This window comes from Clupea harengus, unplaced genomic scaffold (genome assembly GCF_900700415.2).
Source record: "Clupea harengus unplaced genomic scaffold, Ch_v2.0.2, whole genome shotgun sequence".
NCBI lineage: Eukaryota > Metazoa > Chordata > Actinopteri > Clupeiformes > Clupeidae > Clupea > Clupea harengus.
Genome location: NW_024880371.1, coordinates 1 through 24994, shown reverse-complemented (window position 1 = coordinate 24994; position 24994 = coordinate 1). Strand labels below are relative to the sequence as shown.

Below are 24994 nucleotides of genomic sequence, written 5' to 3'. Positions count from 1 at the left end.
AATATTTATTTAATGACAGACAATTACTATTTTATTTTTATTTGCAGGCAGGCGGCAAAACTGGTCTGCAGCACTAGTAACAGTCCCAGTCTCTATTTCAGACTGTTCTACTCGTTACGTTTCACTGCCGCACAGCGTTTAACAAACGTTTTGTTGCTTTAAAGTCAAGACTCTCTGCGAAAAGGAGACAGTGAATCATAATACACCACACATAACACAGATATAAATGTCAACATTTTATTTGAGGCCTTCCGGCTAGAAGGGCACGATTTGGGCTTGGAAAAGGCCCAGGAGTGAGTGGGTTTGTGCCTTAGCGGGTAAGATACTGATTACTGCATCACGCCACCCCCACCTACTACAGGGATCAGGCACACACACACGCACATGACCCGGGGATTCACCCGCACTCTGAAATTTCCCTGCTTCGGGACACAACACCTCAAACACAACAACCTGCATCAATGCCTCTGCTGTCAACACAGGCTAAGGTCAAGACATAGTCATCTTAACGTGCCTGTTTTGAAAACGTCAAAGCAATTACCATGTTGGTTTATAAAACCATCAACGTTACTACTACTACAACTACTCTTGTTAATATTACTTTCTGGATGTTCTTCTCTTAATTGGAGTCTGGGGAACAAAAGAAGTGTTTTTAAGACTAATTTTAAGAACTGTGGTACGATGTGTATAAAAGAAGTATGGTACAATGTGTTGAAAATCTACGAGAGGACACCAACACCATGCTCAGGCACTAAGCTGTGTGGAATAATGCGTGTGACGAACTTAACACCAGGGTTTTCAACAGAAGACCGAGCAGTTCTCAAAACTTGTGCAAGCAAATTAAGGTGTTAAGGCGCGTAAAACTCTCGTTGGCAGGGGACACTGCCTGCTGCATGGGACCTGCACCCAATAAACCAAAAGATATCACTGTCACCTAATCTCAATGCTGCAAACAGAGAGTGCACAGAAATGTTCCCACGGTACACCAATCAGGTATCATCATTACTCATATTTTTGAAGTGTGCATGCTCATGTCATGTATATCAAGGATGCCTCTGCTTAAACAGGATCCTCAACACAGCCTATCAGCGACAGGATCAGCATCTTACCTCCAGGGCATCAGCTAACCTCAGCTTCAACTGCAATTACCCTGTCTGACAAAGGCTTGGCAACACTCCTGTTTACATTCCTGTAAGTACAATACTTTCTGAGAATGACAACTGACAACTTACAGGCTCATCTTGAAACTATCCATTCAACAAGCTTTCGGAATTTCGGGCTTACTTGATAACAGTGGTGTTATCCGAGTGTTTATGCGATTCGGTTCTTAATTGATCATTTGAATTCACAATTCTAAGTGAGCTAATTGTGATTCATTCTGGTACCATTAATAATTGGAATCAGGAGCTTCAGTGCTGGGTGTGGCGTTTAAATAGGCATTAAGTGGGTTCCTCAGTAGCTGTAATGGAGGTCCTTATGACAGTGTGAGTGCAGGCTGCATGAATTATCAGAAGAAGGTACACACTACTTTGTAACCCCTTTTGAAGGTACAACGAAAAGCAATTCTGACAATGGTGCCGCCGTCCAAAACAGCAGTCAGGTGGCTTATCCACATGTTAGAGGGTCATCTGGGGTCCAGAGGGAGAGGGATCATGCCCCCGCCAGTAGTGCATCGAGTTCTGCTTGCTCTACGCTACTTCACCACAGGGTCCTTTCTCTGCTACGACGTGATGGCGATATGATAAAGCACAGCTGCCGGATCCTACATAAGGTGGCCTGTGGCTTTTGCTGCCCTCCACTCAAGCTACATAGTTATGCCAAACGAGGAGGAGCAGAAGGACATCTGTAGGCATATTACTGCGCTATGTACATTTCTGGAAGCCGCCCGAGTACTACTCTCTGCCGGACTAGTATTCGGGCGGCTTCCAGAAATGTACATAGCGCAGTAGTATGCCTACGGACCCTGGTATGGCAATGGCACAGAGGCCATTCTCCATATTAAACGTCATTGTAGCGCCCCAATTTTTTTAAGGTGTTATTTTAAGGTAAAATTGCTAATCCTAACCCTAAAAGTACAATTGCTAAATACTGTTACTTTACATGTTGAAGCCGCTGTGGCTGGGGTGATTGGAATTGTGGACTGCACCCACATTCCAATTGTATTCCATGGCACTGTGTACTTAGTAATGTTATGAGGGAGTAGACAAATCACTTAAGGGAATGGTGGAAATAGGAGGCAAATCCATGACACTAAACAAACATCCCATTTATAACCGGATGTCCTGCCCTGTATTATAGAGAGACAGTCACACTGTTGGATATGGTATAACTGATATTTTGCCTCCCCTGCACGTTCTGTTTATTTCCTCTGTTGCCATAGCAATAAATGCAGCGCAAAATTGGGTGCATGCACAGTGAGCAGGTCAACAAGAAAAATAAAGACTTAAAAAAAAATTATATATATATATATATATATATATATATATTAGGGCTGTGAAATTATTACAATTTTTAAATCAAATTAATCACAGGTTTCTGTGGAATAATCATGATTAATCACATATTACCGATTTTCTCAGTATATTTTTGTGAGAACAAAAAGATTTATGACAAAAGACGGATATATACATTTAACATGTTTTCTTTTTTTATTTATAAAAAAAACAATGGTGCTGCAACTCTTATGCAGTTCTCTTTGCATATGGAACATTAATATAATCTTCATCATAAACAGAATTTGGGCTTCTTAGCCATTGTATGGTTGAATAAAACATTTTTCTTTTCTTTTTAAATCAAACAGAAATTATTTGGGCTTCTTAGCCATTGTTTTTATAGGATGGTTGAACATTTTTCTCTTTTTGGTCAAACAACTATTAACCACACCATGACACAATCTAATGCCTCTAAATGCCCTTTTACAGTAGTCTAGCCGCGGCTATCATATTACGTGCACTGTCTGTCCCTATAGTGGTCATTTTGTCTTCAATTGCCCAGTTGCTTGCAACAGTTTGGAACTGTTGTGCACATGCGTCTGCAAAGTGGCGCTCTTCTGTTTTCATGCATGTTAGTGTAAACGACTTTAACTTCCATTCGTCGGTGATTAGATGTGCAGTTACACCCAGGTAGTTATCGTTACTCACAGAGGTCCAGTGATCCCCTGTCAGCGCCTGATGTTTCATAGCAGCCAAGACATTTTCCTTTTTTTTCTTTTCAGCTTCATACAGCTTGTGGATTTGTGTCATTATTGTGCGTCTTTGCCGTGCTTTGATGCGTTGCCACTCGCAAAACTTCGGTGAACCCCTCGTCCTCAACAATATTAATCGGTCTACAGCTTTTTGCAATCCATTTGGCAACTGTGCTAGTCAACTTGTCACAGGCAGACTTAATGAGGGGCCTACGTTGTTGAGGGTGTTTTGGCGCATTCCACTTTAACTCCCCTCGCCGACCAACGCATGCATCGCATTGAGGTGGTACTTTCCCGCAGAGTGTGCATATCATTTTGGTTTTATTGAATGTTCCATCTTTGTTTTTTTTAAACACGAACTTCCCATTACAGCGGCGACTAATGAAGATTGGGCGGAATTGTGCGTATATTGGAAGCTCATTTTGCGCATGCGTTAAATGCGTTAAAAAAATGAACTAATTAATCCTGTAATTTAATCAAAACGCGTTAACGCGTTATTTTTCACAGCTCTAATATATATATATATATATATATATAGATAGATAGATAGATAGATAAATAGATAGATAGAGAAATAGAGAGAGAGAGAGAGAGAGAAATATAGCTTTTATTGAACAAAATAAGTGGTGACAAAGGCCTACATGGGAGCAGACATTAACAAAATATTACTGCAGTTTGTGTGTAGGATGTGAGGTAGGTGTCATTCTGCAAATTAAATAGTTTAGTCTGTCCTTAAATCACCTCAGTGTTCAAGCAAATACACACACAAAAAGAGACCTCTAGTGGCTGACCTGAACACAGCAACTCGGATCGTGATACACCTCAGCGGTAAGTTAAACCTCAGGTACCAATGACACAGCAATGGGGTTTAGGAAGCCATGTGACTTCTTCAACAACATGCACTTTTAACACTGTGTTACACTCAAAACTGCGGCTAAGCTAACGACAACAATTGCCCCCATGAGGCTTATGCATGTGTGGGTGCTTGATGGAATGTGGGGGTCTGCAATACAATGAACAAACGGGGGTGGGGAGGTCTCACCTGTTCCTGACCGACCAGGGAGTAGACGTAGAGGGGAAGGAAGAGGCGGTTGAGCAGGTGGTCGGTAAGCACTTCGTTGAGGAACTCGCAGTTTATGGTGAGGATGTCGTTCAGGTAATGCAAGTGGTCCAAGTGCTCGGCAACCAGGTCGCTCAGCTTCCCTCGGTTCTTGTGCCTGCAACCGAGGCGTCAAACCAGTTCAACAGTTCATCTCAAACAGAGTCAATACTTGACCTTTTAACCCAAAATAAGCTGTACTGTGGAGAGACGCTACAGAACCAAAGGTTGTGTTGACATTCCTGTGTTGACTACCTCCCATACAATGTAAGATATACTGAATAGAAGGTGAGAACTGACAAGACTACAGTCACAAGAAAAACTGTTTATAAACCCCGCGATTTTCTGGAATTTGACATGTAGTATTCATGACACCCTTTAGGCCTTTCAAGTGCTGTTGGTTTAGAGAGATTATGTGATTTAGAGTAAGAGACTATCATGTATGATTGATGAATCCAGGAAATTCCAATGAGTTCACCCACCTTTTCTTGCAACATTGCGTGGTCATAACACCACGCATGTTTAAAAACTAGATGATGACATCATTGTTATAAAGGAAGTTTCTTCCCACACCGTGCTAAGAATTCAGATTAAAGTTCAAGGTTGACAGACATTACAGAATTATGAAGGTTGGAGGTCACACCCGCAATCATCATTTTACCACTAATGGTATCTGGTGGCATTAGCAATGTGTGGTGTTATGTCTGTGCAAATGATGATGGGGTTATCTTTAGATAAGACACATAGAATAGGTGGCTGTTTAATTTGCCTTGTAAACCAGCACCAATGCTGCTAGTAATGAGTATTGCACTATGCTTTCCAGGCCCAATACTGATGAAAGACTGCCTGCTACTGGACAAAAACAGAATTGCGACCTGAGAAGATCACATTAGCAACCAGAGAAAATGGGGCAGCCACACTGCTGCGAACTACAGTCGTAGACGAAAAAAAATAAAAACACACGTGGAGAGACTGAAAGCGTGTTATGTCTTACTCTTCATCCGTCTGCACACATTTGTCCAGCTCGATGACGTGACTCCCGATGAACCAGACGAGGTTCGAGAAGTAGGGAACAGCGGTCTTGTCTCGAATGTAGTGGAGCATGTGCTGGTTGTCCACTACAGGGGCAGGGTGACCACAGTAAGCCAGAGTTAACCACAATTACACATGCTTCAGTTTGGACACAGAAAGTGAGACAGAGAGACAGTAACCCAAGAGAAAAGAAAAGATCCAGAAGGCTGGTGCTGATTCTTGGAACATTGGTTTGAGAGAATGGCCGAGAGCATTTATTGGGAAGTTAATAGTTCTCGAGTTATTAAAGAGTTAATATTAGGGAGTGAGGAGTTTTATCCACGAGCAGTGCAATTTATTTATCAGGTGGGTGAGAGTCAGCGCATTTTAAAGAGTGCAGAATGTGTGCCTTTGCCAAGTAGCACATGCTATGCTAATGAAACAAATAAAAACCAGGCAAGCAACATGTGAAAACTAATTTAAATCCCACCCATCATTTGAACTTGTACAAGTAATGTAGTGGTCAGCTTGCAAATCAATGGGTTGTTCCTTTGATAACAAAATACTGTGGCTTGCGAAAGCATTCAATCCCCATGAAAGTCATCACCGTTTTCACAATTTAAAAAATATACTTCAGTATTCCAATCTGTATTTTCATTGTGAACAGTTATGCTTTAGTATATTTCTTAAGGTTAAATAAGCTATTTGTCTACTAAAATTAAAAATAGATAAATTACCCAGTAAGATATTGTACTTGCATAAGTATTCAACCTCTATACATTAACACATGGTAGAGAACCCCTTTGCTGCAATAACAGCCTTAAGTCTTTTGACACGAGACAGATTTGCACATTGTTCTACAGTGGGTTTCCCATTCTTTCCCCATTCACCAGAATTTATATAGATCATCTAGGCTGATGCCATGGCGGCCCTGGACTGTAGTGCCACAGATTCTGAGAAGGAATTTGATCAGGACTGACTGAGCCATTCTAGAATATTCACGTAACTGTTATTGAGCATTCCGGTGTTGCTTTGGCCTGGTGGCTTGTGGGTAATTGTTCTACTAGCAGCCTTAGCCTTAGCTTTCAAACAAACTGCAACAGGTTTTCCTTTCATTCTCCCTTCAATTCTAAAAAGCTTTCCAGTTACTGCAGATGAGAAATATCCCCACAGCATGTTACCACTACCATATGTCACAACTGGTGTGGTGTTTCCTGAGGCATTGGCAGTGTTAGATTTACACCACATGTAGCGCTTTGAGGGTTGGTCAAAAAGTTCTATTTTAGTCTCGTATAATCATAAATCAAAACATTTCCCCATATCTTTAGCAACATCCAGACATGTTTTAATGTGGCTCTTCTAAAACAGTGGCTTCTTTCTGCCACCCTCCAACAGAGTCTAGTGTTATGGATGTCTCTTAACAGAGTCCAGTGTTATAGATGTCTCTTAACAGAGTCAAGAGTTATAGATATCTCTTAACTAGGGCTGTCAGCGTTAACGCGTTAATCTATGCGATTAATGTGGCCGCGATTAACGCGATAAAATATTTTAACGCAATTAACGCAACTTAAAAAAAAGTTTATTTGGATAGGACATGAAGTTATGACAGGAAGCGAGGCGGATAAGAGGTGGGGAGAGCATTGGGAAATTACATCAGACCAGACTTGAACCTGTGTCCCCTCGGGCAATGTAGCCCGTAAGTAGGGGGCTTGACCTACCATTTTATAGGAGCGATGAGGGACAGGTGGGGCTTGAATAGCCCCCCTTGTTCAAAGCGGGGAATGACAGAAAAAGTTTGAGAACCACTGCGGTAGTTGAAGATGGAGAGAGCGGAGGGATTGTTGGGCGGAAAGTCTCTGTTTAAGAGCCAAAATGAGGGAACAATCGCCAAAACTAAAGTTGTATGTAGCATTTGTCAAGCTGAATTTAGCTATCACCTTAATGCAAAGCACCCGACAGAAAGCAGTCCCAGGTTAGATGATCGCCAAGTCCGTGAAAAGGTTACCATTTGGGATGCCAGTGACTGTCGGCCCATCAACATAGTTGAGGACAGTGGGCTGATTGAGGTGATTCGAATTGCTTCAGGGGAAATTCTTACGGTTTACCGTTGAGGGGCACCATTGTGTTAAAAAAAAATACAATTAAACAACAGTGTCTAAAATACACGCTGTCTGAATTGATTACTTGTTTATTTATAAGATTTAGTCTTAAGAAAAAAAAAAAACTATTGGATTAATTTCAAAATGTGCGATTAATTAGTTATTTTTTTTTAATCTATTGACAGCCCTACTCTTAACAGAGTGCTGTGTTGTGGACGTCTCTTAAGATTGTGGATTCCTACACCTGCATCTCAATTCAAGCCACTGAACTGTAGATTTCTGGGGGTTATGGCTGGACTATGGTGGCCACCCTCAGCAGGTAATATCTTTCTCGGATGCTTGGTTTGGGGGACAGCCTTTCCTACACAGCATCTGGGTGGTGTGATGCAACTTCCATTGTCCTCTTATGTGATCCAATGGCTCTCAATTGGACATCAAAACACTTCCATATTTTCCTGCTGTCTTTTCCTCACTTAAGAATTTAGATCACCTTGTCTGTTTAGACTTCATTTTCCTCTGTTATTTCACAACCTGATGGTTCTTAGATAGGGAGACTCATTGTCAGAAGCAAATCTCTGCTTTAACCGCTAACAGGTAGTACCTAATTAGGATCAGCTATGATGAACTAAATGGCATCTCTGTATCACTTGTGAATATTTTGTCATCCGTCTTAATTTGGAACTCAAAAGCACAGGGATTTGAATATTTATGCAAGCAGTATATTTCACCTTTTTATTTATTTATTTTTAATGTTAGCAGACAAATAGCTTATTTTGCCTTTGGGAATATACTAGAGCGTACATGTTTGCAACAAAAATACTGAGTGGGGAAACGTGTAAGCATCTTGTAAGTGCTTTGTAATTGTGAAAATTGTGATGTGCAAGCCACTATATCGAATTCAATTAATAAAGCTTGAATGTCTTTTGCTGTGAAACAAATTCACTCACATAGCTTCCGAGAGCCCTGGGCAGTTGCTTGTTGGTTCTCTAATCCAGCATTAGTTTGTCTAGCTCTAATGTTAATAACTACAGTGAGCATCTCAACGGGGAAGACTATACAGAGGAAGAGTGCCTACATCTACGGTGCGTTGGAGTGATGGTAGGGAGGGTAGGGACTCCAGCCAGGACAGTGCTTTTGTGAACCAGAATCTCCAGTATCTTTGTGGACAACATCCACACTTGGCTGAGTCTCCATGGTTAAAGTGAGAGAGCCTCAGTCTTATTAGGTCATGAACACCTTAGGATTCACTCAAGGGTGTGCGTAGCAGGTTTTGTAATGTTGTGATTACGCAGTCGGATTACGGATGCTATTACCATACGGAAGGGGAAACAAGACAAGAGAAACGTGCAGCATGACTTTACTCAAGAAGGTAACGGGGTTATGTTCAGAGACTGAAAATAACTGTAAACTAAAAAAAAAAAAGAGAGAAAAAAAAAGGTACTGACAAAAGTTCTGAATTGAATTGGACCAACTTACATGACACTGGAATAAGGCACACAGGAGTCACCGTAGAGGGAGGAGGAAGAACAAACATGGAGTTAATATGAGTTAATGGACTGAGCTAGTGGAGCCTACAGGCCTGGGCCTACAGATGACAGCAAAAACAATGAAACACCAGAGGCCATACTGGCAGTCTGAACACCCACTGTGCAAGAAGACCCACCCTCAGGTAACATGCCCGCCCACACAACCCAAGTTGAACCCAGAACAGACCCCCCCCCCCCCCCATAACAGAGAAGTTTTATTCAGAACAGCCAGGTAGTACAGATACTACTGGTGTAGCTACTATTACTAAAACTAACTAAAACTATGCAAACTACAATGTAGTATAATTTGACTTAGGGCATAGCAAATTTAAGACTTCTTTAGTATATTTAAGATATCACACCACACCACTTACTCCATGGAAAAAATACAGTTGAAAGGCTACATTTACAAAGGCATGGTATGAACAAATGTATTCTATCATATGCTTATGCTATGTACTGAGGCGGTGCTTGATGTCTCTGCATGTGGGAAGTTGGACAGAAACAAAGGCAAACTGACAAGCCAACTACTGCCAAACAAGAGAAGCAAGCGCTCAACCAGAGCTCTATTTCCAGAGAGGCTGTGACCAGGTAAAAGGTAGGTTTAGTGAGAGAACGAGAGAGAACGCTCAGAACAACAGGTGCCAGATCACTGAAACAGGAGTCTAGATGCATCTCGTTAGGAGAGTAGGAAGCAAGATCGCAGACCTGCACCACACACAGAGCTACACCTTCAATTGTGTGCATTTCAGAGACCAGAGAGAAGGTGTTAGGAGACAGCGAGCGAGCGTGCCCGTGATTGAGTGGGCAAGTAAGTGTGTGTGTGTGTGTGTGTGTGTGTGTGTGTGTGTGTGTGTGTGTGTGTGTGTGTGTGTGTGTGTGTGCCTGTGTGTGCGTGCCTGTGTGTGTGTGTGTGTGTGTGACACCCAGTCCTTCCTGCCAATCACAGCGAGGTTGCCATGCCCATGCATCGCAGGCAAGTTAACTGACAGCGGAGCAGCAGGAGGATGAGCACTAGGAGGAGGAGGAGGAGGAGGAGGAGGAGGAAGAGGAGGAGAGAGGGGACCGTGCCTGTACTCACCTTTGTACACATTGAGAGTGATAGTCCGGACCGCGATCCTGACCATGCTCTCTGGGTGGTTGAAAAACTTAATGGCCTCCGTGTACAGGGCAAAATCATTAGTGTGCTGGAAGCATGGGAGACAGAGAGTGCGGACGTCAACACACCAGCGAGGACGAGCCACTCAGAGAGACGAGGGGCAGCAGCAGACAGCCTCTTAACAGCGACACACTACCACTATAACATAGACTTCTCCGCCATTAACACCTTCACACTAAAGCTCTACTCACTATTCTATAAACTAAATGTTTTGAATGCTATAGCTTTTATTTGAACTCTAGGGGCCCTAATTTGGCAGCAAAAATGGCTGGCGGGAAACGGCAGCACATGCGCACTGTTGCACAAGCGGTAAAGGTGAGCTCAAAGGCACTAAGTGGATGGAGGCAGGCCAAAGTCAATTAGTGAAAGGCTTGGTTAAAGCAGACCAAAGCAATTCCTTTAGTTGAACGTGTCAGAGATTACAATGTAAGAAGATGGCAATGTCGCCATGGGTTCTGGGCAGTTTCACAAGGAATGAACCATATTGCTAGTTCCATTGTTCAAAACAATTAAATTCACTGAAACTGTTTTACAAATATAGCCCAAAATGTTGATGACCTCTCCACATATAAGTGCAGTGGAAAAACCTCAAACTATTACTGCAGCGCAGACTGACACTGTTTTTTTACACGTCGCAATTCAACTTCCAGGCTTGGAAATTAGTATTTTCAAATTCCATGACTGTTCCAGGTTTTTCATGACCGTTCAACTGTATATGGTTAACTTATGTATCCAAGATAGATCAATTGTATTAACCCATAACACAGGTTTGCTCCTGCTTCCTTGCTAATACAAAAACATGTAGGCATGACGCACCACTCTTCCAATAAAGGGTACATGATATTTTTTGGCAGGTAGACAAATCCAACTTGGGCAGTAATGGTTTGTAATTTGTGCATTGAAATGTTCCCTGTCAAAGAAGAATATGTTGCCATGTCTATATGCAAAATCCACGCCTTTGGGCTAAGTTTGATTTATCGCCTGGCAACAAATAACCCACCCGGGCACAACAGTCCGTTTCCGCCATCAGTTTTCGCCGCCAAGAGCCCTAGGTCTTTCACACATTCTACAGTACTATACTACTTACACTCTACTACTATTGGGCCTACTCAACTACTACTACTACTACTTGTACTACTCTATACTACAGTACTACTTCTAATACTACTACTACTACTACTACTACTACTTTTGGTCTCTGTTACTCTACAAAGCCTACATTTCAGCCCACAAGTTTAAACAGATCATATATATATATATATATATGTGTAATCAATATGATATAAACAAATGCATGACTTAAGGTGTGACTGCTGTTTACAGTCACAACACAGTTGCATGTCACCAGTGGTGATCAAGGCTATCAACTCGAAGAAGGGAATTACACATATTTGAGACAACACGAACCCAACAGGGCAATGCATTTAATATTAGTTTGTTGTGCCTACTGAACTACTGAACACTTATAATCTACAGATGTAGGCTAGTTGATTTATTTTACAGTAATTATAATATTATATCAGATTTGTATACACAAAAGGAGACAATGACTGGCTGTCTGCAGCAACAGGTCTCTCATGAGAGCACATCCTTCCACCCAGGCTGTCTTCATTCCTGACACCAACCAATATTAGCTGGTGGTGTCACAGAACAAAGACACATCGTTCCAAGCACATCCATTTACAGTACACCAATAACTCCCCCCTATACACAGGAACCACTCAACAAAGGGCCACACACCACAGCTTTTGGGACTTTGGAACAAAGCATTACAACCATGTAAGGGACTAGTATTAGTGCCAGCCACTGAAGAACTGTGTCGAAGATAGTTACCATGTGACTACTTGGCTTCCTGGATGTCTGAGCAAACTGAACACTGATATTATCTGTGCACTAGTAACATCCAGCAGTAGGATGATGTAGCACATTTATCTCGGTCAGGGATGGTGATAAGCATCACAACAGAGGCCACTTCCTGAGAGCATTGGGTATAACGTGTGTCTCCATAATAAAAGTGTGTTCAAGAGCTTTTTATGGTAACAGGTAAAGTTAAATACTCCTGGGGTCTAAGGACAAATATCTGAGACACATCGCATTCCCATTGGTCTCGTGACTGCTCAAAGGTCTCGAGCACCTTACCTCGTTGTAGAAAAAATGCACTGTATGATTATTTAACTTCAGGGACAAGGTCTTCAAGAAGGAAATGTAGTAGGCCATGATCTCTTCATCCGAGAAGTCAAACTTGTGGACAATTATTGAATTCACATGATTATTGGAAAGTAAGTAATCTGGGGAAAGAGTGATACAAAATATGATGTGAACAGTGTAAAAATGAATCAGTGCATCAATAAACTTTAGGTCTTCTTCAGTCAACCTTATGTTTGGTTATGTGAGTACTTACAAAGTGATGTCTCATGGCTTATATTTTCAAAAAGTATGTTGAGCGTCTGTAGAAGCTGGACACAGACATATCGTCCAGACTTCTGACGCAAGATGTTGAGAAAGAAGGCAAACATATTCTTCTCCAAAAAGAAACTGAAAAAGCAAATGATGGTTTAACTCCAAGCATGCTCTTTAATTCACATGAAATTAATATATATATATCCTTATGAATTATTATATATAGTATATATAGTATGAGGTTACTTGTCAAAATTGCATATTTTGCTGGGTATGTGAAAATGGAGAAATACCGACTTACTCAAATACGGAGCTGTCATTTTGATCCCCCCAAATAAGGATTTCTGTGATGGAGCGAATAGTTTCTACTAAAAGGTTTCTGTTGTGATCCGTTACTGTAGTGTTTTTTGTGAGGACATGGTACATGTACCTAATGACAGAAAGAGGAATGAGTGTCAGTTCCGCTACATGGTTTCAGTTGTCTACATTGCTGCACAGGTCTACGATAATGAAGAAATATGTAACACTCAGTCTTATCAGCAATGCTCAAACGCTCGTGCATACCTGTTACACATTCTGACAGGTGACACGTGAGATTAGGTGAGGTGTTACCTGTAGCCCACATCTTCTTTATTTTCCCCAATGGCCGTTATTATTGAGTAACTAACTACTAGAATTATGCAAAATATGCAACGTTGTATAGATATGGATTAAGAAGGAACAAAACTCTAAGGAAGTGCATAGCAAATGTTAACTTAACAACAGAACTGTTCTGGGCTGGTCCAAAATGCCAAAATAAGGTTATCTTTCTATCAATTAGTTCCAATTAATATACAGCAAGCTGCAAACTGTGACCACTTGCTAGCACGACAACCGTATCCGGCTAGCGTTAGCGAGCTACGTCCGCTTCATCCAGCATTAGATATACCGTTCATAACACACATTCAAAGCTAGCTATCACCTTGCTAATTCCCTAGCTAGCCATCAAACTACACTGGTGATAAAGCTTAACTACCTTTGATTAGTAACTGGCTAGCTATTTTAGGCAGCTTAATAAAGGACTACATTGACTTTAGCTAGCATTTGATGTCCTAACCTGGCTAGTGAATTGACAAGCCTAATGTTAGCATGTAGCTAACTAACGTTACTTACTTCAAATGGTCCAGTGAATGGATGTTTTTGGATTTCGCCTGTCGTCCAACCCAACTACTAGATCGACCGAACATCTTTGCACGCGTAAAGCTTGTTGGACCGTTTCACTCAGCTTGATTGGGTTGATCAGTCCATGGCCACAACTACCAACATTGATGTATATGGGGAAATCCAGCTATCTTGTGATATTGCAACACTGATAGCTAGCTCTGGTTCTGGTTCTCTGCCCTCTTGACGTTCGGAAGTAATGATTGCGTAACTTCTAGGAACGTTGGGACTTGTAGTTTTAAGTCTAGAGGCAACACGTCCTGTTGACATTGCGCGTTAAGAAGTCACGGACAAAAACTCCAGTAGTTCAGTGACAGGTGTGTTTAAACGAGTTGGAACTAATAGTTGTGATGTTGTGTTCGACTACATCATTCAAGTAACAGAGAATCATTAAACTGGCCTGGGAACAGTCGTAAAGGAAACCGGGCAGTGGGTGTTTTTAAGACTGACACTACAAACAACCAATAATAAGACACAATAACATTGCTTGGACAAAAAAAGAGCTGTTTTAGGGCGGGACTTAAACGGCCTCTAATCGCAGTATTGTTGTTGAAGGCGACTGTGGAAGTTTTTAGCCATTTTTGTCTTCCTTTGTGATGTTTTTCTCGTGCCACAAAGGATCGAGCTGGTTTGGAATATCGTAGCTGTGGATTAATACTTGGAAGAGGTGGTGTTACGAGGCGAGTTTGGACGTTTGGGCCAATGTTACCTAGGCCGTCCTCTCCCAGCTAGTTAGCTAGCCTGCTTGCTACCAAGCGTGGTGCAAATTCTGCAGGTCTGTCATGACAGCCTTTCCACATGTAATGTTGTAGGTGGAGTTCTGCATGCATTGTGTTCGGCTTTTGCCGCAGCAGTGCTCTTCGTGCATCGCATTATTTTGTAACATTTGTTTTCTTATGCGGATAGCTACTGGTCTTTTCAAGAGCCAAACTGGCGAGTTCTGACAGGTCTGCTATTGAGGCAGGCTGGTTAGCGAACGCACATTAGCGAGTTCGGGTGACTCAATCACTGCAGCCATGCCCGAAATGGACTCAACATCACCACCATCATTAGCTACATAGGACAACAGAAAATACTTTGCTCTGTCGCATGGCCTTATTAATGTTGAGTTTCCAAGACTGCCTTGCTCAGTCACTACAAATAGCCAAAATTGTGCGCTCAGGATTCTATGACATACTCAAGTTATTCTCAGCTAGATTCGGTTGAATCGCTGATTAACGAGCTTCCATATATGTTTTATCTGGGCCTGTTCTTTGTCAATGTTTTGATCTTGTACTATGCCTTTTTAATGGAATACATAGTCCTTAATGTCGGGATAGTTTTTCTGCCAGAGGACATGGACCAGGCACTGGTGGATTTGGGCGTGCTGTCTGACCCAGGGTCTGTTCCCTATGACACTGACACAGAACTGGATGTTTTCGAGGGGTACCTTGAGTGAGCATCTTGTAGCTCACAGGACAAGCTCGTCAATGATGCGGTGCCTCACTCGAGAGGACATGACGGTTTGGTACATCTTTTCGGATGTGTGTGCAGTGACGCCGAAAGAAAACGCAGGAACCTTTTCATGCAAAACGTCTACAGGGCCCTTCTCTTTAAACAAGTAAGTGAATTTACTGAGACTGTGTCAAGAGATTACAAAAAACCCTGACCCCTCTATGGTGATATATTTAAGATAGTTGTTCTTGCATGGATGCTGTGTACTTAGACAGTGTTGTGTTTATTCCGGACAGGATATCATGATTCAAGATCTTCAAGAACTGTTGGACCCCTTGATCCAGTTGAAAACCAGTCTCCCTGTGGGTGGAGAATGTGCTGTCTGGACAACATGACTGGACCAAAATATGTATGCTGAGACACCGATACAACACACTCCTTTACAGAGCGTAGGCCTGACCTGCCTCTCATTCCCAGCACTTGAAGAAGAAATGAGCAAGATTTGTCCAGCAGTGTTTGCATTTCAGCACTTAAGATTTCCAATCCTGCCGTCGCATCTCAGATATCAATCTCTAAAATCTCTACCTGCCATTTCTAACCTGCATGTTCAGCTAAAAAGCAATACACACTATGGGTGATAAGCTATGTATATGGAGTAGGGAAATTATACTATGTCATCATTCACATATTTTAAGTGTACAACAGTCATGTGTACAGGTCTGGTATTAAATGACAGTAGATGGACAACATTTGAACTTTGTCATTAACTGCCAGTATCAAATTACCAAACCAGAAATTGGGGATCGAGGGTAAGTGGCTGTTAATGCCCTTGGTCCTAAACAACACAGGCAGTTTAAACAAAAGAAAAATGTATCTTCTTTGTGTTTTTATGAAAAAGAAACAAAACATGTTTATCACATGTTCAAAGCTTTCCTATCATTTCCTCCGACCCTCTAAGAATGATATACACTGCACATTTGTTTTCTACAGAATGATAAATACATCATATTTAAGATATATAAATATATATTTATTATGTGGTTAATTTAGACTGATATTTTGAAAGAGTAGTGTAAGATTTATGACAATCAATGCATGCATCTTTTGTTCCCCATAGGCCTACTTTTTGCTGTTTTTTTCTTCTCGTTTAACTCGATTTTCACAAGACACTAAGTGAGGTTGTCACACTTTTTTTAAATTAAAAAAAAGTGTTCAGTGTTTTATGTTTCCTGTAAAGCAGAATTGATCTTAAAAGTGCCATATTTAGCTTTTTCATCTGTTGCACACAAATGTATCACAGACATGGCAGGATTGGGAAGCAGTTCATTCATTTTAGAATTATTATTGTTATGGTTATTATTATTTTAGAGACTGTGTTTTCATGGTCACAGTATGAAGCCTGCTAATGTTCTACGAGTATGTGATTGTAGTGCCATGTACGTGAGCCTTACCTGCAATGTTCTGTACAAATACTTTGCAGGACTGAGCAAGACAGGAAGACCTGTCTCTGCATAGCTGATCAAGAGAATTAATGAAAGTCAAGTACGAGATGTGTAGCGCAACCTTACATTATTACTTCTCCATGATCAAGGAGGTATAATATGGACCTGGAAAGTAACATTGGTTGAGAGAATTTGCAGGGGGTGCAGCCATCTTCACTTAATTTTGTACCTGGACAAAAAAAATGTGGCAGCCACATGATACTAAAATGTCACATGACTGTACAAGTGTTGTTTCTTAAAGTCAAGGATGCTTCCTTGGTTGGACGGGTAGGCAAAACTTCTTCCTAGCCTTCGGAGAACAAACAATGAAACAGTCTAGCAAGGGTGCGTGTGTGAGTCATTGAAAATGTCATATTTTTTTTTAGGCTCTGGTACATGAACATATAATTGTGGGTGCTTTAAGAACTCCAACTGCATCATTCAAAATCCTCTGAACGAAGGACTCTGCCCTTGGTAGAATTCGAAGGATCCTTGACATTGGAACAGTCCTTCGGCAGGATTCGGGACATAGCATCCTTGAAATGCAGCTGTCAGGGATCCTTCTTTGACTTTGAGACCACCCTTTGAACACCCATCTCCCCTGACAATACATAATTGGTATATTACCATACTAGTGTTTTTCCCCTGTTACTGGCCAAATAGAAAGTGTTTGCTGATGATAGCCACTATAAAATTAAGAATATCAGAGCTTGAACATGGACAAATTCTAATGTACTTTAGAATGGAGGATTGTGGGAAAATTGCTTTTGCCAGTATAATTAATTTCCAGCATTTGACCAACACAGGGATGCTGTAGCCACCATGTTGTATTACCACAGCAATCATACTGATCTGAGAGAATAAGCCAGACTGTGGCAAACGGATGGGTTAGCAAGTGTTTTATTATGAAATGCATAGGAGCAGTGCAAAAAACAGACCTTAAAAGACTTAGTGCAGACAGAAAGTGATTTTTTTTTTACAGACGTTTAAAAAAGGTGCAGCAGGTTGTATGGGGCTACAACATAGCCCTATAGTGTTCATACGAGTTTAGCAGCATTGATGTACTTCATTCTTCTCACTACCATCTAAAGGTGTTGAATCCTTATCCTTTTATCCAGTTGGTGCAGATGCTGGAGTTTGCCGTACGTTATGGAAGCGTTCCACAGCCTTTGAAAGAGGAAGAGTGCTGTTTAATTTTGCATTTCATCAATGTGCAACAGAATCAAAGCAATAAATTATCATCTGAGCAATGTGGGGAATACGTCATGTGTGTGCGTTGAGAAAATGCAGTTTTCCTTGCTATGTTAACACCTGATGCCTGTGGAAGTATGTGCAGTTAACCACAAGGAGCATACAACATGGTCTCATACTGTGGAAAAGTTTTTACTGAGAAATAAATGTCATACCCAAGAGACTTCATCCAAGGACAACATTTCAGGCTGTCGCTCAGCTTCTGCGCCCCGACATTAGCGAAGTTGTTAAAGCCCACACTGGATGCACAACACAACAAAAGTGAATTCCTGGGGACATCAGACCATATAACTAAATGTCATCTGCACAACTTTAATTAGGTTAATTATACTTACTCAAGGTCTATCAGGGACCGCATCTCTGGTAGGACCAAAGCAAGTCTCTCCGCTCCACCTTCCCCAATCAGGTTATTGTACAGACTATTAAAAGAGAGAGGGATATGCTTTTGGATAAACTGAACTGTGAACTGTTTTAGAATCCCCAAAATGGTAAACTCAAACTGGTAAAACAGAATATTTACTTTTGGCAAAGTGCTGCACTCTAAAGTGACCTGGAGTGCAACCAAGTGTTTTTCTGACCCTACGGCTGTGGAAGTACCTTCCTCTAGCAGCCTTAATGTTAACCTTTTCTGCTGTGTATATGACTAGTTTTCACTTTCAAAGATTAAAAAGTCGACCCTACCTGAGACCTTGAAGAGAGGGCGTGGCAGCGAGAGCCGGTGCAAGCTTCTCTAGCCCCCTATCTCCGATTGAGTTCTGAGACAGACTAGTCGAGGAAAGGGATGACATTAATTCATATAACAATCCACAAAAGAGAATAATATGAATTCATTTAGGCAGACTTCCATCTAGCTGAGACTATCATCGTATAATATTTTTGGAGCTTGTCAAAAGCAATTCAATCAAAGGTGGGCTTACTTCAGCATTTTCAGCGATGATAAAGAATTCAAAACATCAGCCAGCAACTCTGCCCCTGAGTTGCCTATCATGTTTTTCTCAAGGCTGAAAAACAAGAAACATCATCATCACTAGTGGTGCCATTCATGCTGGAGGGTTTCACACAACCAGAATGCTGCTATGAGCTGAATGCCCTCCCATGAAATCTAATTAGGAGTGTTTTGCAAATGTACGCTCTCGGGACAATAACATGTTGATAAGCACATGTAGAGACTGGTACACAGCCTACAGTATGAATCATACAGTAAGATGCATGAAGGCCGTCCTTAAAAGCACTCACTCTAAATGAATCAGGCTTCCAAGAGTGGGTATGATGAGGGCGAGCTTTGGAAAGATCACAGGGCCAGTGTTGGGACCCAGCCTGGAGAAATCATGATTACACAGACAAGGGTAAGACACCACATATGAAGAAGCTTTGGAACTAATCACTCCAGTTCTGTATTTAATTTTTTTTTAAAAGGTGGGCACAAGCCAAAGGTTGGTTAGACTTTTCTTAAAAAAAAATTTTAACTTTAAAACCAACTACATCCCACTTACTCAAAATCAAGCTTCTCGAGTTGCCTGACAGCTGGTATATTGTGTTCCAGTGATGCAGAATATCTAAAAGAAAGCAACCAGAGACATGGACAGCGGCCGTTAAAATGGTACATTGCAACAAGAAAATTAAATCCACTGTTTTGAATGTAATGCCAGGTACAGCTCAGCTCAAAATAAGTGCACATTGCACTCAGTAAGTGACTGAAAGAGGAATATAGTATCTTGATTTGACACCTGTGTGGCAAGTTTCTGTCTCGGTGGATCTGAATGAGTAGAGCCAGGTTGTTGATGTGGTCTTCCTGTGTTGCCTTGAATGGGTGAAGGGTGAGCTTGTTCATAGCACTCCCCAGGAGGTCTGTCTCACCACTTTGCTGCAGCTCTTCCCACATGGCAATGGTGTCTGCCAAGGGTGCCCTGGGTTACAAGGTAGCATCAGAAAAGTTATTGTGTGTAGGAAAATTATGTCAATATGACAATTTAAAATTTTTTTTTTTTTTTTTTTGCATTATACATTATCATATCAAATCATATTATACAGGGATAGATTTGGTAAAGTTTGATACATTTTGGTAAAAACTTTTTGCTCTGTATTTAGATATTAAGCTGAAAAAATTAACCCCTTATCCTTTTGCATCACCAATTTTGTTCTGTAGTCCTACAAAGATTGTAATGCATATATAATTAGGGTTGATCAAATTCCTTACACATCCATTCAGTCCTTACCTGTAGGAGGTGACACAGTCCAGCCCGACAAGCTCTTTCAGACCACAGAGGGTGATGCCTGTGTCCTGCACGTCAATGCAGAACTGCCTCTTGAGTGCTTTGGTGTTCTGCAGTAGGTGCCAGAAGACGTACACGTCTGGGGGAGTCAGCTGAGCTCCGCAGAGACTTATGGTGTCTGGGAGGTTCTTCACCAGGTGCTTCATCAGCTTCTTGCTGCTCGTTTCGTACACGCAGTGGCACAGCTCCAGCAACTTCCCCGGAGCCATCTCCCCAGCCTTGAGGGACTCTACGTGGGACTCCATGGCCTTTTTCTTGGCCGTGCTGGCTGTGCTGGTGGTGGTGTGTAAGATGCTGCTCACTTGGAGCTTGCAGTTCTGGAAGAGGAGCCCCATGGTGAACTGCTGCACCATGGCCAGCCATTCCCCCTGAGGCCTCCTCCTCCTGCTGGTCCCCATGGTCTGGCTGACCAGCGCCTTGTCGTTCACATTGTCTGACAAGACCAGGTGCAAAGAGGCCAGGAGGTTTTGGATGAGGGCATGAGCAAAAGAGTAGCTTATCGTCTCACCCGTGCTGTCAGAGCTACCCACGGTATGAGAAGCGAGTATTTCGGTGGCAAGCCCATAATCCCTGAGGTCCGTGGATCCCAGTTGCTCGTCCGTCGCGAGGCAGTTGTGGGTGCTGAGGAAATCCCATGCCAGTGTGCACAGCCGGGAAATATCTGGCGTCTCCTGGTCTTGCGTTTGCGAGGTTAGCTTAAGGCACAGGGAGAGCACTCTCAGTGCCAGACCCGTGAGGGTCGAGGGCAAGGCGTAATGCCTGTTGTCCAAGTGGTAGTCCAGCAGAAAGCACGTGTACCGGCACAGCAGAGGATTGGAGCACAAGCTGTAAACATACTTTTGGAGCTTCATTTTAGTCAGGGCGCTGGCACCGCGCGGCACGTCCGTAAAATATCGCGAGGCGTATAGGTCGATCTCCACGGGAGAGAAGCCGCGAAGCTCCAAAATGCTGTCCACTTTGCGTAGCAGCGGGGTTAAGACACCACTGGGTCTCGTGGAAATGAAAAGTGTGCACCCTTTTAGAAGGCGCTTTAGGAAGAGGCCTGAGAACAGCTGCTTGATGCTGAAGCCCCCTGCCTTGGCGCAGGTGGCGGGGGAGTGAAGGAGCCCCTCGTGGTCTTTGAAGTCCTCGAAGCTGTCGAAAATAATGAGAACCTCTTTGGGAGTGGAAACCACGTGTTTGAACACGGCCTCCGGGTCTTCGCAGTGAAGAGACGTAGGTAGATCAAAGAGCAGCCTCCTCAGACTGTAGTCGGGCTGTGTCAGATTGAAAGTCTTGCAGTTTAGCGAGAAGACGTAGCGGAACCGCGGCAGGCCTCCCTTGGCCCAGTCGAGGCAGAGCCGTTTAATAAACGTGCTCTTGCCCGTCCCAGGTTTCCCCAGGAGTGTGATCACCTGCTTCTTCCTCATCTGGCCGTCGTTGAACACTTGCTTCCTGGTCAGTGTGGCCTTCCTCCGCTCCGCCTCACTGAGGAAGACCATCTCTTTCTCGAGGCACTTGTTGGCGTTCTTCCCGGACTTCACCTGTACTTTCCTCTGAAGCAGATGGACATCAACATAGTGGGACTCCATGCTCCTGTCCTTCTCGAGCTCCCCGCAGGATTCTCTCATGCATGACTTCACATGCTGCAGGTAGCTCGCAACACACACTATGAAGTAAAGCATTACACAAAGTCAGAATAACAGTCATTATCACTGTCAGGTCTCTTCATATGACTACACATGGAAAGAGAGGGTAAAATCTTACCAGGCTCCTCTTCAACCTGCTCAGGTTGGGGATTTGTGGCAATATCAGCTGATTCACAAGTGCTCCCCTCTGTAAGAATAATAATGATCAAGTTTAATCAAAACTTGACCTCACCGAAAATGTCCTAAGGCACTGCCAATGTTATTTACAGAAGTTTATTTGTAAACACATCTAAACCCAACTAAACACAACAATAACTAACATGGGTAACGTCGGACTGTGCTGTAACACAGCCGGTATCTTAGACAATAAAGAGATGGGACTTCACCTATTGTAGGAGACGAGACAGTGACAGGTTCCCCAGGTGTGGTTCCGTTACTACGTTCTGATAATGGGCTCCCAGGTACCCCAGGTGTGGTTCCGTTACTACGTTCTGATAATGGGCTCCCAGGTACCCCAGGTGTGGTTCCGTTACTACGTTCTGATAATGGGCTCCCAGGTACCCCAGGTGTGGTTCCGTTACTACGTTCTGATAATGGGCTCCCAGGTACCCCAGGTGTGGTTCCGTTACTACGTTCTGATAATGGGCTCCCGGGACTCATAGCCAGGAACTCTGGAGGAGACACTGAGCCAGGAGCTAAAAGGAGGCAGACGGTTTTAAATGGACATGCAATCCACATTTCTGTTTGTCATAATATGCTTGCAAACTACAAGAAAGACAGTCAGTATTTTTGCTAACCCGTGTCAGACTACAACTTATGGAAATGCCTTTGATTGCTTCTTTGACAGTGCCCTGATATTTTTAACATACAGAATTTGTTATACAAACCATCTACTGTAGGCCAACAAGGCTTATTTCATACATCACATGAGTTAGACTGTTACACTGAATATTTGCATTTATATCCCCACTGAAAACAGGGGGGAAGGCTGAATTAAACACAATGTCACCCCAAAATGCACACACAATAATGAACACGTTCACCTTAACATTCACCTGTGTGCAATAAAACAGCATGAAATTTCCCAGGGAATGAAGTTTAATGTTCACCTGTAGTAGGAGATGAGAGGGCGGCAGGTTCTGGGGTTGTGGTTCTGTTACTGCTGTCTGATAAGGAGCTCCCTGGGCTGATCAGCAGGAGCTCAGGGGCAACAGTGCCACTGACTAAACAGAATAGAATAGAATAGAATCACGTTTATTGGCCAAGTAAGTTTGCACAAACAGGGAATTTGACTCTGGGTAAAGTGGCTCTCAGTGTACTTACACAAAATATACATCACAACACAGACAGACAGACACAGTTCAAATGGACAAGCATTCCACTGTTCTGTTTTGACTGATTATGTTCTCAAATTGTGAATGATCAGCGGTACAGGTGCCAATCAGTGTTATTTTATGTCACAAATTGGAGAAAACAATCCTCTTACCGGGGGAGAGGGGAACAATTTGTGGCATCTGCTTCCGAGGCGTGGTGGGTACTGCAACAAAGATGTAAGTGGGTTCTGCTGGAGGTATCCTGTATCCTGGTTTAGCAGGGTTTAGCACATGGGTCTGGATGATCTGATAGGCTAAGATTTTCAAAAAGGTTTTCATGAGATGATTAGTTATCGCAGAAAGGATACCAAAGCATTTGTTTATCACATTTGGTCTCCACTAGGTTCTCTCTTCTTTTGTCCCCATTTTCTATTTCTAAGACTTGGAGAAATGACTCTGGTATGGATATTCTGTTTATGTGAGTAGCATCCTATAATGGACATCCTCACTCCAAATACTGCAAGGAAAAAAAGGGAAGTTTTGACGCAGTCGTGGTATTTGCACTTACCACCACTAGGAGGAAGCAGAGCCGCAGTGTTAAAGTTAGCGATGCCAGTGATGGGCACGACCTGAGGAATGGCTGCGGGACTGATGGGGACAAACTGTCGGCGGCTGGATAAGGTGACCACATGTTTGACAATATTTTCAGGGTTATCTGTAAGATCACAAGAGGGTAATATATAAAAAGCCTTAGATCTTTTCTTGACATTACAGCGCATTATTATTAATCACCTTGTCATGTAATGGTAAAGAAACGGTCACAGTTTGAACCTCACCTCCCAGTGAATTAACAGACGAGTTTTCTTTGGCCTTTTGTGTGACTTTGGTTCTCTTTGACCTTTTTGGTGGACAGCAAACATCTGAAAGATAAGACCAATACAATACAAGAGCTTAGCTTCTGATTGTTGTGTTTTATATAATGTAATAACATGACCATTGCTTGAATAGCACTCGCAGGTTACCTGTTTCTTTGGACTGGGATTTACGACATCTTGACCTTTTGTGCAGTGATGTGTTACCTTCATAGTTGAGAGAAAATACTTAAATACTGCATTTCACACAACAACATCAGACATTGGTATAAAGGTGCTTGTAGAAATGAGCTTGAAGTTGCATATCTCCAGTTATCAATTTGTCACCTTAGCATTATCAGAATGGTGTTAAAAGTTATTTATTTTATGACCATCTCAGCCATGGTTGGAAAGGATCATTAATTGTAATAGGGTACATATTACTAGTTACCCTGTTAAAAACATTTTGTTTTTGGGGGGCTTTTGCCTTTAATGAGATAGGACAGGTAAGGTTTGGACAGGAAATGAGATGGAGAGAGATGTTGGGGAGTGGGATCGGGAAATGACAGCGGGTCGAATTCGAACCTGTGTCTCCGTGGGCGTTCAAGCCCGTATATGATCGGGGCTACTGCTTGCGCCACAGTGCCCCCCCATTTGATTATTTTTAGAATGGCAGACGGCTGTGCAATTTCAAACAAGAGAACCAATCAAAAACATCACTCAAAATTTGAGTGCAAACAGCCAAATGAGTGGAGCCTGTCTAGACGGCGAAGAAGATGCAAAGCGACAGAATGAATCTTCTGTATATAAGCTTTAAAGCTATTTACCGAAAATAATGTATTCAGATATAACCCTTTTGTCCTAACCAACATCTTGATTAGCAACTGTAATCTCCGTTACATGTAAGTAGTTACTGCCCAACCATGATCACAGCAACATTTTTAACATAATTTCACAAATCACACCATCCATATTTCTGACTTATTAAAGTTAGACAGTATGTTATAATATATGTAAAAACAGTGCTAAAAAAACGTAGGAAGAGAGTGGCCTTCCATTCTGTGAGTGCTCATAGTGTTTTTTGA

General features: G+C 42.3%; 3 protein-coding genes across 6 annotated transcripts; 1 reads left to right on the top strand and 2 right to left on the bottom strand.

Moving 5' to 3' along the window:
• Positions 1-4107: 4107 nt before the first annotated feature.
• Positions 4108-13845, bottom strand: LOC122131995 (protein CLEC16A-like). 2 transcript variants are annotated; one of them, XM_042706737.1, is made up of 8 exons: positions 13631-13844; positions 12780-12908; positions 12480-12613; positions 12218-12366; positions 10001-10106; positions 8870-8875; positions 5278-5401; positions 4111-4401 (listed from the first exon to the last, which is right to left on the bottom strand). In XM_042706737.1, the coding sequence occupies exons 1-8, from the start codon at positions 13702-13704 to the stop codon at positions 4152-4154; spliced, it is 972 nt and encodes a 323-aa protein (XP_042562671.1). In that variant the 5' UTR covers positions 13705-13844; the 3' UTR covers positions 4111-4151. The 2 variants fall into 2 exon arrangements, with proteins under 2 accessions (XP_042562672.1, XP_042562671.1); XM_042706738.1 differs by lacking the exon at positions 8870-8875 and having other exon boundaries at positions 4108-4401; positions 13631-13845.
• Positions 13846-13955: 110 nt separating this feature from the next.
• dexi (Dexi homolog (mouse)) lies at positions 13956-16332 on the top strand. Its single transcript, XM_042706739.1, has 2 exons — positions 13956-15278; positions 15409-16332. The coding sequence occupies exon 1, from the start codon at positions 14847-14849 to the stop codon at positions 15114-15116; it is 270 nt and encodes an 89-aa protein (XP_042562673.1). The 5' UTR covers positions 13956-14846; the 3' UTR covers positions 15117-15278; positions 15409-16332.
• Positions 16333-17477: 1145 nt separating this feature from the next.
• Positions 17478-24787, bottom strand: LOC122131994 (MHC class II transactivator-like). Of its 3 annotated transcripts, XM_042706736.1 has the most exons (16): positions 24081-24787; positions 23895-23978; positions 23627-23773; positions 23232-23372; positions 22855-22968; positions 22132-22440; positions 21864-21932; positions 20061-21765; positions 19572-19751; positions 19338-19400; positions 19081-19161; positions 18762-18845; positions 18526-18609; positions 18180-18263; positions 18000-18083; positions 17478-17760 (listed from the first exon to the last, which is right to left on the bottom strand). In XM_042706736.1, the coding sequence occupies exons 4-16, from the start codon at positions 23257-23259 to the stop codon at positions 17679-17681; spliced, it is 2967 nt and encodes a 988-aa protein (XP_042562670.1). In that variant the 5' UTR covers positions 23260-23372; positions 23627-23773; positions 23895-23978; positions 24081-24787; the 3' UTR covers positions 17478-17678. The 3 variants fall into 3 exon arrangements, with proteins under 3 accessions (XP_042562670.1, XP_042562669.1, XP_042562668.1); XM_042706735.1 differs by lacking the exons at positions 23627-23773; positions 23895-23978; positions 24081-24787 and having other exon boundaries at positions 22132-22306; positions 22355-22440; positions 23232-23610; XM_042706734.1 differs by lacking the exons at positions 23627-23773; positions 23895-23978; positions 24081-24787 and having other exon boundaries at positions 23232-23610.
• Positions 24788-24994: the final 207 nt, after the last annotated feature.